Raw genomic sequence first — 14462 nt, 5'->3', positions numbered from 1 at the left:
TTGGCTAGGTGACATTTTGGGTCGGGACCCTTCTTCAGACTGATTGTGGTCGGGGGGTGGTGGGAGGAAAGTTGGTAGAGAAAAGGCAGGCGCTGAACAAAGCCTGGCAAATACCAGGTGTATACAGGTGTGGGGGGGAAGGTTGAAAGGCTGATGGTTGGACAAAGACCAGAGATGAAGAGAAGGAAGGTGTGAGACAAAAGGATTGAACTGTTGCGAATTGTGAATCTAGAGGAGGGAGGAGAGAAATAGACAATAGACAATGGGTGCAGGAGTAGGCCATTCGGCCCTATGAGCCAACACCGCCATTCACTGTGATCATGGCTGATCATTCACAATCAGTACCCCATTCCTGCCTTCTCGCCTCCTCATCTCCTCCTCATCTCCGTTCTAAATGGCTTTCCCCTTATTCTTAAACTATGGCCCCTGGTTCTGGACTCCCCCAACATCGGGAACATCTTTCCCGCCTCTAGCGTGTCCAAACCCTTAATAATCTTATGTTTCAATAAGATTCCCTCTCATCCTTCTAAATTCCAAAGTATACCAGCCCAGCCGTTCCATTCTATTTACATATGACAGTCCCGCCATCCCAGGAATTAACCTGGTGAACCTACGCTGTACTCCCTCAATAGCAAGAATGTCCTTGGATACAAAAATTTGGAAACAAAAACTGCACACAATACTCCAGGTGTGGTCTCACTAGGGCCCTGACCAACTGCAGAAGGACCTCTTTGCTCCTTTACTCAACTCCTCTTGTTATGAAGGCCAACATGCCATTTGCTTTCTTCACTGCCTGCTTTACCTGCATGCTTACTTTCAGTGACTGATGAACAAGGACCCCCAGATCTCATTGTACTTCCCTTTTTCCCAACTTGGCACCATTCAGATAATAATCGGCCTTCCTGTTTTTGCCACCAAAGTGGATAATAGGTGCAAATCTAGGTGGGGAACAGGGGAGAGGAGGGGAGAACGAAAGGGGACTCAGATCTCAATGTTATCTCCTGCCTAGACCCTGAATACACTCCCTGAACCAGACCCTGAAAACGTTATTTTTTTTAAATGATCGTTTTTCAGATTTTGAAGCCTCCTCTGACCAGAAACAAACATTGATAATGAAACTTATCATTGTCTCCAGCGAGTCAATGCCTTCAGGCTGTGAGGAAAAGGCAAAAAAGCTCTTGATTTTCTGAGACCTGTAACTACAACATATTTCTAGGAGCATGGAGAAATCGTTTCAAGGATGTCCTCAAAGTTTCCTTGCAAAATCTTGATGGAATCCCTGGAGAAGAAGCATCAAGGAAGGAACTGAACACCTGAATCCTCCTTGACAGGAAGTGTGGAAACCAAATAAGAATGGAAGGAGCAAACAACATTTCAAAACCCTATCCACCAGTCCCATCAAGCAACTACTTACCTGTGACAGAGTATGTGGATTCCCCTATCAACTCGGCACTGAATGTTACCGCCTGCCTAGACTCTGACTCTCCACTCAATAAAATTTGGAAAACTAATAGTCAGAAATTAATGAAATGTTTTTTAAATAAAATGATACGTTGATCGATAGATAGTGATATACTTAACAGATCATTTGAAAAATCGGCTTCTCTCTTTAACACGCTGCCTTTCCCTCTCTCCCTGCTCTCTTCTGACACCTCTTTCCCCACACTAGGTTGATCATTATGCTTTTTACACCCAACTCACCTATGTTTCCTCTCCCTTTCCTGTATACTTGAATGTTGATTCCTCCCTCCAACGATTGACTCCCTCCCACAAGTCCATCTCCATCACACAAAGTTCACGGCTGAATTTCAGGACAACCCTTCAATACTAATTCACATCATTGTAGGGTTATAGAGTTACACAGTACAGAAAGAGGCCCTTGGGTTCAACATCCATGCCGATTACAATGCCTTTTGAGCTGGTCTTATATGCCTGCATTTGACCTGTATCACTCTAAACCTTTCCTCCATGAACCTGTCCAAATGCATTTTAAACATTGCAATTGTCCCCATCTTTACCATATTCTTTAGTACATTGTTCCATATCACCATCATCCTCTGTGTGAAAATCTTGCATTTTAGGTCTCCTATGAATCTCTCTCCTCTTACCTTAAAGCCCTGCCCTCAAGTCTCCAATTCTCCATTATGCCTACACAGTAGCACTTCCTACCACTAGTCTTTGCACCATCTTTTACAGCAATCTCAGTTTCAAATGCATAAAGTTAACTACATTACTAAACAAACATTAATTCATCAATCAATGTCACAGATCTAGTAAGCACATTATGTACTTATTCTTGAAAGGTATTTGAAAGAACTATAAATACTAATATCATTTATAATAAAAGCATTGTTGGATTTATTCAATCATTAAGAGATTAAAAGTAAAGGATATGAAGCAAAGGTAGGTAAATGGAATTGATATAAAGAACAACCATGACGTAAATGCATCTCTCATGATCTCAACTCATCTTAAGATGCTACACAGTCAATGAAGACAGAATAGAACAATGTGTGCAACTTGAGGTGTGAATATCCTATGTGTTTTCCTGTGGAACATATGCCTAGGAATTAAATAGCTTGACACTGTGCACAGTAAGTGAATATCATTTTTTTGCATGACACATTTCCCTTGCACTGTTCCTTTTGGAGTGATGAAAATAACTTGGCCAAACTGTCTGACAATTCCATTATTGGGTAATTCTGGGACAAGAGGATCTAACTGTAGTTATGCAAATTTGGAACACATGCAAGGTAAGTAAACAACCTATTTTCTTAGACACTCTCTCCCTCAACCCTCGCAAAAAAAAGTATCCATGGATACCTAGCCAGCTAACCTGACCCAGACCCATGATTTCCAAACAATGCCTTGTGTCCGTGTCATCAGAATCTGATCCATTGCTCCTCCACAGAGTCCTGGGCTTGCAACTCCGTTTTCTCCTCTCAACTTATTGCATCATTCACTCAAATACACATTTTTAATCAATTGCTTGCACTGAACCAATCATAGCTACACTACCTGCTCTAGTCTCTTTCACCTGCTCCTAACTTTTGATCCTTTCTTCCTCCACCAACTCCTAGCTTCTGAACCCGCTGTCCTCCATTTACTCCCAGCTCTGATCCCCCATTCCTCCACATACTCACAGCTTCTGATCCTGCAGTCCTCCATTTACTCCTGGCCTCTGATCCCTCACTCTTCCAGTTAATTCTTGCCTCTCATCCACCACCTATTGATAGCTGCTCTTGCACCCACAACTGGAGTCTTATCAATCTATCCTTCACAATGCCTTGGATGCTCTCTTCCTGTACTGATTCCTCAATTCCTATTGCTGTTCCCTCCTAATACACGACAATATCCTGGTTCCAGGTCGGTCTTTTCAAGATCCCCAGGCACAATGCCTGAGCTTGCTCATACACAATGTGGCCAGTGTTCACTCCTGTTCACGCCTCCCTACTGTCTTAAGACTTCAGATCTTCCATGGCCCCCCTTGCCCTGGATAGGTCATAGGCCCAACCCTCCCAGAGTAGGGAGCAGAAGAGCAGTGTGCATATCAACCTACAAGAACGTTTGTTTGTTTTTTTATTATAACTGGCACGTGTACTGAGGTAAGTGAAAAGCTTTTATTTGCGTGCTATCCAATTAAGTCAAGTAAAACCACACATGAATATAATGAAGCCAAACACAAGTACAAAAGGTAAAGTGAAGAGCAAGATACCAGATTGCTGAATACAGTTCACATCATAATAGTGTAACAGTTCCAGAGAAAAAGTCTAAATCCACAATGAGGTAAGTGGAAGAATCAGGACTGTACCCCAGCTTATAGAAAGTCTTCAGTAGTCTGATAACAGAAGGGAAAAAGCTGTTCCTGGGTCTGGTGGTGCGCGCTTTCAAACTTCTGTATCTTCTGTCTGAAGGGAGCGGGGAGAAGAAGGAATGACTGGGGTGGGACAAGTCTTTGATAATGTTGGTTGCTTTCCCAAGGCAGTGTGATGCGTAGATGGAGTCACAGATGGGGAGTCTGGCCTATCCGATGGAATGGACTTCATGCACAACTCTGTAATTTCTTGCGGTCTTGGGCAGCGTTGTTCCCAACCAATCTGTGATGCACCCAACAGTATGCTTTTGTACTGCAATTGTCATAGTTTGTAAGAGTCGTTGGAGATATCAAGTCAAGTTTATTCGTCACATACACATACGAGGTGCAGTGAAATGAAAAGTAGCAATGCTCGCGGACTTTGTGCAAAAAGACAAACAAACAAACAACCAAACAAACTACAAACAGGATGGAACAGAATCACATATCCTTTTACATATTAAATATTGTGGGCGGAAGGAAAAAGGGAAAAAAACAGCAATTTATAAAAAAGCAGTAGAGTGGTCCAGTAAAGTTAGTCCCTGATGAGATAGGAGTTTACAGTCCTAATGGCCTCTGGGAAGAAACTGCTTCTCAACCTCTCCGTTCTCACAGCATGGCAACTGAGGCGTTTGCCTGACTGTAGCAGCTGGAACAGTCCGTTGCAGGGGTGGAAGAGGTCTCCCATGATTTCATTGGCTCTGGAGTTGCACCTCCTGTTGTATAGTTCCTGCAGAGGGGCGAGTGAAGTTCCCATAGTGCGTTCGGCCGAACGCACTACTCTCTGCAGAGCCTTCTTGTCCTGGGCAGAGCAATTCCCAAACTAGATTGTAATATTTCCGGACAAGATGCTTTCCACAGCCGCTGAGTAGAAGTACTGCAGGATCCTCGGAGACACTCTGAATTTCCTCAATTGCCTGAGGTGGTAAAGGCGCTGCCTTGCCTTACTCACGAGTGCTGCGGCGTGTGATGTCCATGTCATATCCTCAGAGATGTGGACTCCCAGGTATTTAAAACAGCTCACCCTATCCACAGTATCCCCATTTATCCTCAATGGTGTGTACGTCCTCGGATGATGTGCCCTCCTAAAGTCCACGATCAGCTCCTTAGTTTTTTTGATGTTCAAGAGGAGGCTGTTGTCCTGACACCAGAGTGCCAGATCAGCCACATCCTCCCGCTAGGTCTTCTATATATGCTGAATTTCCTCCGTCTCCTGAGGAAGTAGAGACATTAGTGTGATGTTTTGCTGTTGCTTCAATGAGATTGGATTGGTACAGATCATTGGTAATATTTACGATACGATACGATAGAACTTTATTTATCCCAGGATGGAAATTGAGCTGCCAAATATCATAAAACAGAAAATACATGAAACATGAAATTAAAGTGATGAGTGGAAAGGATTGGAGGATGTGCAAAAATTGGGGAAGGGGGAGGGAAGGAAGTCTCAGTCTACCCTATGGCAGAAGGAGGAGGAGTTGTAAAGTTTGATAGCCACAGGGAAGAAGGATCTCCTGTGGCATTCTGTCTTACATCTTGGTGGAACTAGTCTGTTGCTGAAGAAACTCCTCAGGTTGACCAGTGTGTCATAGAGGGGGTGAGCTGTATTGTCCAGGATGCTCCACAGTTTGAGGAGAATCCTCCCCTCCAAGACCACCTCCCATGAATCTAACTCCGCACCCAGGACGGAGCCAGCCTTCCTGATACGTTTGTTGATCCTATTGGCGTCTGCAGCCTTCACCCTGCTGCCCCAGCACACGGCAGCGAAGAAGATGACACTGGCTACCATTGATTGGTAGAACATCTGCAGCATCTTACTGCATACGTTGAAGGAGCGGAGCATTCTCAAAAAGTACAGCCGGCTCTGTCCCTTCTTATACAGGGCCTCAGCATTCCTGGGCCAGTCCAGTTTACTGTCCAGGTACACTCCAAGGTATTTGTACTCCCTGGTAAACTGCACATCCACACCATTGATGGAGGCAGGGGACAGGGGTGTTCCTAACGTCCACCACCAACTCCTTAGTCTTGTCGGTGTTGAGTTGCAGGTGATTCAGCTCACACCCCTCAACAAAGTCATTGACTACACCTCTGTATTCAGCTTCCCTCCCATCACCGATGCAGCCCACAATTGCAGAGTCATCTGAAAACATCTGCAGGTGGCAGGAGACGGAGTTATATCTGAAGTACAAGGTGTAGATGGTAAAGAGGAAGGGAGAGAGGACCGTCCCCTGTGGGCCCCTGTGTTGCTCACCACCATGTCTGAGACACGGTTCTGTAACTTGACATATTGTGATCGTCCAGTCAGGTAGTTGGTGATCCAGGACACCAATGGAGCATCCATCCGCATCTTCGTCAGTTTGCTCTCTAGGAGTGCAGGCCAGATGGTGTTATACGCACTGGAGAAGTAAAAAAACATGACTCTCACAATGCTTCGGCTTATCCAGGTGAGCATAGGAATGATGGAGCAAGTGGATGATGGCGTCCTCAACCCCTATCTTTGTTTGGTAAGTGAACTTGGGGTTTAACCAGGGATCGCAGGTGAGTGAGCACCAGCTTCTCCAGGGACTTCATGATGTGTGAAGTTAGCGCCACCGGTCTGCAGTCATTGGAGGAACTGGGGCACACCCTCTATGGTACAGGAACCAGGCAGGATGTCTTCCACATCACAGGAACCTTCTCCAGGCTCAGGTTCATGTTGAAGATATGTTGGAGTACTCCGCACACGGCTTGTGTACCCTAGGGCTGACACCATTAGGACCCGTCTGCTCAGCTCCTTCCTCACCTGCTCAGCCTTGATGGTCAGGCGCGACAAAGGAACACTACACCAAGGAACTTTAAGATCTCAACCAGTTCCACTTCGGCATCATTGATGCAGATTGCGCTTATATCCCACCATGTTTCCTGATGTCGATAACGAGTTCCTTTGTCTTGCTGAAGTTGAGGGAGAGGTGTTGTCTGTTCAAGCCAAAAACTTTGGTGGTTTGATCTTTCACATTTTTGCCATTCTAGAATGTTTTATTGGGTGCAGTATAATTTCCTAGCAATATTTGGTCACTCGGTGTGTGCAATGCAATAAGAAACAATTAGTAGACATACAGTACATGTATTATAAATTACTGAGATTAATGGACCTAGAATACCTGCAGTTTTTGTGACCAAATATAATGTTAGAACCTCCTTACCAATGAAGTAGCTGCCCCTCTATTTCTGCTGTGGTGATCTCCTTTCATCCAATTTATAGAATACATATAGTTGTGGTAATATTTGTGGTGGGAATTTCTTTCAGCTGTATTTTAAAATTAAAATTTATTGTAGATGATAGTTAAAAAATCAAACTAACAAATTAAATTGTGAGTCTTCCTTTGATACAGGGGCAGGAAGGATGCAGATTGAAACACCATGTTGAGCTGCTACCTGACATTTCCAGTAATACAATTTTGAATCCGATCTCCATTGCAATTTGTGTTGAGTTTACATGTTATCCCTGTGACCTAATGGATTCTGTCCAGGTGCTCCGTCTCCGTGTCCCCCCCTCTCCCCCCCCCAACATCCTGAACACATGCAAGTTGGTGGGTTAAACAGCCATTGTAAATTGTCCCTAGCAAGTAGATGAGTGGTAAAATCTTGGGTAGATGATGGGAATGTGGGGAGAATAAATTGCTGGTTGTTATATCGGAACGGAGGCTGAAAAATGGTGCACCTAATGCAAATAAGGCGTGGTGTGGTCTCTTTCAAACTGGACCACACCACAACAGGGCACACTTGGTTCCAGTTTCCAATATTGTTGTTCGTCAAAAAGCTTGCCTAAAAGAATTTTAGCATGAACTGTATGAGAAATTGATCATTTGATGTCCTTGAAACTATCAATCATTACTTTGTGAACCAAAGGATCTTCAAAGATTTCATCCCACCTCAGCCCATTTGTTAATCTGGAACATTGTTAGACAAATGGAAGAATCAGATCACACACATTAGTAACTGGAATAATAAAATGGCAAGAAAGGGACACATCTAGATCAACCAGATGATCGGTCACAAAAACTGCAGATGTCCTGGAAATCTGTGAATGTCATTGATTTATGGGACCACAACATGGAAGATTTCCCATGCCAAATCTCTGATGGAAAAATTGTAAGATCCCTAAACAAGCCTTCTGTTGGAGACCTCCATCTCTTCTAGATAGCAGCATGGCGATGGTGATGGGAATGTGTATAGGCAGCAGTGATAGCAATCAAGCAGAATTTATGTAGGAAAGGACTTTTTAAGTTCCTGCATAAATCTGAAGAAGTGTTTCGACCCGAAGCGTTGCCTAATTCCTTCGCTCCATAGATGCTGCCTCACCCGCTTAGTTTCTCCAGCATTTTTGTCTCCCTTCGATTTTCCAGCGTCTGCAGTTCCTTCTTAAACATTAAGACTTTTTAAGAAAACTTCTTTATGCAAACTGCAATGATTGAAACAGATCTTCAAAGGGACATCTCAAGCTGTGAGAAACTAGGATAAGTTTCAAGACCCCTGTGACAAATTTTGACCTTTTTGAATTTAGCCTAGCTAGGATCGCTCCAAAATCTTGATGATGATACTTTATTGCCACATGTACCTAGGTACAGTGTAATGCTGTTCTGTTTACAACCCGGTAAAATCATATAGGCAGCACCCAAGTGTCGCCAGGTTTCTAGTGCCGACAAAGTTACAAAAGTTCACCAAAATCTTAAACTCTCTTCATACACCTGCTGGATTTGGTTTGAATAAACCTTTGACATCCCCATCTCTTTCAAACTGGACCACACCACAACAGGGCACACATGGTTCCAGTTTCCAATATCGTTGCTCGACAAAAGCTTGCCTAAAAGAATTTCAGCATGAACTGTATGAGAAATTGATCATTTGATGTCCTTGAAACTATCGATCATTACTTTGTGAACCAAAGAATCTTCAAAAATTTCATCCCACCTCAACTCATTTGTTTATCTGGAACATTGTTAGACAAATGGAAGAATCAGATCACACACATTAGTAACTGGAATAATAAAATCGCAAGAAAGTGACACATATAGATCAACCACATGATTTCTGTTGGCCAATGAGACTCAAACTAAATGCCACAGCTTAGAAGCCATGTGATTGACACTGACCAATGACATTTTTCAAAAGAGGCACAAGCCAATTTATGCAATTTCTGGTCTGTTACTTTTGTATTATTATTTCTTCATTTACTAGAATGGGAGTAATATTAAAATATTTTGTATTGCTTCAAGCAGTCAAAGTCATCTTAATTCATCATATTAGTTTTAATCAATTATTTAGCTACTATAATAGAAATATTAGATATTACATTGTGAATGTGGAAGGAATAGCATGCAAAGTATTATTCACCTCACTAAAACAATTAAAATTAACAGTAAGGGGATTTGCAAGTTGTGCTTTGTATTGAGAGTAACGGTGCGAGCATGTTTAAATATAACTGGGCTAGGAAGAGTTAAAGAGAATACTATGTTGGGACTTTAGTCGACTTCGCTCGTGCCTGCAGATTTTTTAAACCTTACAAACTTGATATACAGAATTTCGAGATTTCGTTATTGTCTTGATCAACAAAACTTAAATGCAAAATTAAAATAACAAAGACTGGATAAATATTATCATTGAAATAACTGAAATAACGAAAATAGAAGACTAATTAAATCCTGATTCAGTCTCATTCCTTTTCTCGCAGGAACTACTACGAACCTCTGAACACTTCTACACGTCAGTGAGGTGGAATATTGTGAATGTATCTTGGAGAAAATAAATAACTTGCCATTTAAAAAATAAAAATAACATGGTTTTAAATTTCGATTGTCATAGTTCTAAATGCAGCTTTATTTGAGAGGGGGAGGAGATGGCATTAGCTCCACTTCTCCTTTCGTTTTTTTCTTTGATTCTTCTCTAATCCAATTATTGCAGTCTGAAATCTGAAACCCGGCCACTGAAACTTTCAAGCACTCTTCCGCCATTTTGTACTAAACTACAGAGAACAGAAACAAGTTCAAGTCCAAATTTATAATCCGTTTGTAAAGTTCATTTTTTGCTCTTCTCCAAATCATTATATATTGTCACTATATAAATTCTAATGATTACAATGTATAAGAATGAAGAAAAATGATGTAGCAAACATAATATACAAATAAAGTTAAAAACATTTTAATGTTTAAAAAATCCCTGAAAGATGCTAAATCGATTATTGCCTAAAGCGCAGATGATAAAAAAAATAACATGTGTATTGGGAACTTTAAAACATTCCCATTCATATGAAAGATTTTTTATTTAATTTTTGAAATTAAGACTTTTAAATAACATCACAATATTTGATTGAAGTTCAGACCCTTAATAACAACAGGTAATTATTAGAAACCAAACCCTTGAAAAATGCACAAATCATCAATTTAGTAAAATTATCTGGAAATCAGGGAAATTGAAAAGGAAAGTTCAGTTTTTTAATGCACTGTTTGATATGAGTGACTGGGCGTAATTGTTTATTTCTGTTTTTAATTCAAATAAGTGTGCTACAATAAGTTGGTTACACAAAAAGAAAGTTAAATAAATAATCCCATTTGAGTTTGGAGTAAAGTGAGGAGTCTCAGCATCCGGGTACTTTCCCTAGGCAATGAGAGCCACAGCACCGCTGTTCCTTAGGCAAAGTGAAATAAATTCGCCACCACTCGCGCCGTCAAATAGTTCTCTCTCCCCCTCCCGTCCTCTCTCTCTCTCCCGCCCCTACCTCCACCTACACAACTTCTCGCGCTCCCTTCTCCCTCCGCTCCATTAACCCCCCCCCCCCCGCCCCCGCGCGGCTCGTACTCGCGCACGGGCCGGCGAGGGATGAAGAGCCAACGGCCGGGATGGGGCCGGGTGTGCGTGCGCGCGAGGGCGAGCGGGAGCGCGCTCTCTCCATCGCGCGCGCCCGCGTGACGGGGCGGCAAGGCGCGGGCACGATTGTCAGGGGGAGGGGTGCAGGGATTCAGCAGCGTGAGGCGAGTAAGTAAGTGAGGAGAGAGAGAGGGGGGTGAGCGCGCGCGCGCGCACGCACACTCACTTTTATTTTGAGGGGGGCAAAAGAGACCGGAATTTTTCGCCTCTGTCATTCAAAAGAGGAAAACTAAATATTTTAATTTTTATTAAAAAAAAACCTCAGAAGAAGTAACATTTAACTGCGGGCCGGCCGTTCCGCATTGAGGTGGCTTTGCTTTTCCTCAGGATTTGGAAACGCGAAGGATTCCGCGCCCCCCCCCCTCCTCCCGCCTCCCTTTTTTCCCCTCTCAGTCGGTTGATTTTATTTTCGGTGGGATTTTAACTGTGATGTGAGGGCCCTTTGGCGGCGATGATTTAAGAAGCGGGGTAAATGTTTTTGAAGTTGCTGTTGGTCGGACTCGGGCAGCTCACCGCCCCCCTCTGGCTCGGCGGCGGCGCAGAGTGATGAGTCCAGTGGATGGGTGAACTTGTTTTGCCTTCACTCTCTATGTCTTTCTCTCTCCCCTTCTCTCTCATTAAATATATATATTTATATATTGGATATAAAACATTTTATCAATATAAAATAAAGTTGATATTTATACACATGCGGCCGACCGCAATGTTTAATGCACTTTCCCCCTCCTGAAATTATTTCGGGCCCTGTTTTTGTTGATTTTTTTTCCTCTCTCCTCTTCTTCACTATTTTTTTGGCTACGTGCGGAAAGAGGGTAAAGAGAGAAGGGGAGCTGGGGCTTTCTTTTTTTTGCCTTTTTTAGAGGGGTGGCGGAAAAAGTGAAGGAAAGTGGCGCGGGAAGTAGAGGAGATGGAGTTGCAAACTCTGCAGGAGGCTCTGAAAGTGGAAATCCAGTCTCATCAGGTAATCTGGTCTCTTTCATTTACTGCGTGTAATTGTATGTATGTGTCTTAATTTCATCCACTGCCTCTCAAAGGTCGCGCACTGTATACGCGCACTGTATAAGTTATGCAAGTCTGTTACAAGCAAATAATTGGCAAGAAAACATTTATTTCAATTTGTATATTTAAAATAATGATTTACAAACTTTTGAAATTTTGCGTGTAACATTTCTAAGAATTAAAAATTACACATAATTTTTAACAACAAAATGAAAATAAGTTTAAAAAGTGCGCATTGAGGAAAAGTTATGAATGACCAAACTTTATGGATTACTGGAAATAACTTTAGATCTGAAAAATTGTACCATCACTGTTTATGTAAAAAGAGGTATTTTGAATGGGAATTAACTTTTATTAATGGGAAACATTATATTAAAATGGGCCTAGATTATCAGCAATCAATGATGTCCCAAATGTATTTGAACCAGAGAGCAAAATCAGGGTTAACTGGAGTCCATCTTTAATTACAAATATAAATATAAATACAGTTAGGTTTTAAATCTGAGATCAATATAACCAGTCTTAAGTAGTTTGCTTATTTGATATTGTCACTTCCAAAAACATTAACCTTCATTGTTTTATCCAAACAGAAACTTGTGGCCCAGATGAAACAGGATCCACAGGTACATTTTTATAAATTTGCTGTTTACTTATTAAAATGTGTGTACATATTGATCCTAAAACAATTTAGAATGTTTAAAATGTTTTCTTTCACATTGTTTCCTAACTATTTATAACTACAGTGGGATTGTTTTTATGAAAAGTTATTATAGTTTTGGCCTATACCAAAATACAAGACACTTCATAATTAGGAAAGGTAGTGACAATGAGGTTGTTTTAGTCATATTTTTTAAATGACTAACTAAAATGACTTTTTGAGCTCCTCTAGAGTATTCAGCTGAAAATGTTTAATGACTCATTTTCTTAGTATAGGAACAGGGCGAGTATTAGTAATGACGTGATATTACATTGTTACATTTTATTTTGCAGAATGCTGATTTGAAGAAACAGCTCCATGAATTGCAAGCCAAGATAACCACACTCAGTGAGAAACAAGTAAGGGGAATTAATTGATTTGTGTCAGATCTGACTCAAATGGTTGTTTGTTCCAGGGAAGTTCTTCTGGAAGGTGGAGCTTTCTGAAAATGCTGATGTTTGCATAGTTGTGTGGTATTGGATGGGAAGCAAAGGGTAAAAGTTGATGTTGAGAGAGCTCCAATTGCACTTGTTGTTCCTATATTATCCTCTTACCCTCTCCCCCCCCCCCCCCTCCCCAAACCAGTCCAAAGTTTTGGATTTAATAGATATTTCATTAGTCACATGCATTCTAAGCTTGTGTTGTACCTCCTGTGATTGTGTTGTTCATGTATACCGTTGACCTCTTTTGTAATTTAACTTTAGCGATTTGGTTAAGCAGTGCATAATACTTTAATTGATTTTTCCAAATACTTTGTATAAATCTTCCATCCACACGTGGTTCCTTCATTCTCATTTTGTCTAGTTTAGCTCTTTACGCCATTTCTTTCCCCCACCCCGATTTCTTTGTTTCTGATTCTAGGTTCTTTGTGCATTTCAGTTTCATATAACTTTCACACCAGCATTTAATTTGTAATATTCTCATATCCTGTTTAAGAAGGGCAAGTTATCTTTTACAAAGATACTTGTACATTCAGTTTTCTGAATTAACGTTAATTTGCTTTACTCCTGAGTAATTTTGTCTCTTGCGTTGTCAATGTGAAAAAAAAATCGACCTTTTTGAGGTGCAATAGATCCAGAAAAGGATCTATTCAAACTTTAGTTTGAACTTGTGTTCGCAGAACTATTGATGTACTATATATCATTAATTCTAATGCAGCATCCTTGATTACAGTTGATTACAAATTTTGTTATTTTTAAAGCTTTTATCTGATTTTATTTCTGGAAAGTAGGCCTTCAACCATGATCACATGATGTCTTTGTAACCATGTGTGTAAAAATGTGTATGAGAATGATTGCTTGGATTTGGTTTGCTATTTTTATTGTCCTTTTTAAAAAAAAACTGACATTTTTGGTAAATTAAATTGGTTGTGGAAGAAGATTTCATTAATAAATCTAAGATCTATTATATTTTGTAAATTTGCTGCAGGCATGGTTTTAGTTTAGTATTGGTATAATTTCTCCCCCCTTACAAATGAAGTCTAAGGGGGATGCCCAACTGAAGCATGCATGACTGTACAACTCAGTCTTTAAATCGCACCTTTGACTAAACATTTGGTCATCTGCCCTAAGTTATGTGTGTGGAATATGTGTTTGATTTTAACAATATTTAATAATGTTGTAAGGTGATTAAAACGTTTCTATATAAATAAACTGCTGATTTTATGAAAAATTCTTAAATTTCAGTTTTTTAAACTGCTTAAGCTTTATTGAATGCCAAAAAATTCTGCAACAATCAAAAGTGTTAATTTAGGTGCAACTACCCTCCTGTTTGAAACATTTCTATTCGGAAATTAAGTTTTATAGTTTCCTCTCTCTCCTTACTAAATTAAGGATTGTTGATGGTAGAAATGGAAAATCCATAAATTGGAGCATTTTAATATTCAGAGGATGCTGTGCTTAAGTTTCTTCTGTTGCATGAATGCAACCAGACAATTTTGTTAATTCCTTTGGCTGTGAAAATGTGCAACTTGTCTTGCTGCAAACCTACCACCTGCTGGCCAGTTGTGGT

At 40.9% G+C, this 14462-nt stretch overlaps 1 protein-coding gene across 5 annotated transcripts in view; it reads left to right on the top strand.

The window, feature by feature from the left end:
• Window positions 1–10831: 10831 nt before the first annotated feature.
• phf21a (PHD finger protein 21A) overlaps window positions 10832–14462 on the top strand; it is a 212023-nt gene continuing 208392 nt past the window's right edge. For 2 of the 5 annotated variants that reach the window (XM_033039228.1, XM_033039226.1), the window contains exons 1-3: window positions 10878–11717; window positions 12346–12378; window positions 12746–12811. In XM_033039228.1, the coding sequence (XP_032895119.1) occupies window positions 11664–11717; window positions 12346–12378; window positions 12746–12811 (153 nt within the window). In that variant the 5' untranslated portion in view covers window positions 10878–11663. The other 3 variants (XM_033039230.1, XM_033039229.1, XM_033039227.1) reach the window with 2 other exon arrangements.

Source organism: Amblyraja radiata, chromosome 20, assembly GCF_010909765.2.
Source record: "Amblyraja radiata isolate CabotCenter1 chromosome 20, sAmbRad1.1.pri, whole genome shotgun sequence".
NCBI lineage: Eukaryota > Metazoa > Chordata > Chondrichthyes > Rajiformes > Rajidae > Amblyraja > Amblyraja radiata.
The sequence above is the reverse complement of the archived record's forward strand: the minus strand, read 5'-3'. Positions and strand labels throughout refer to the sequence as shown.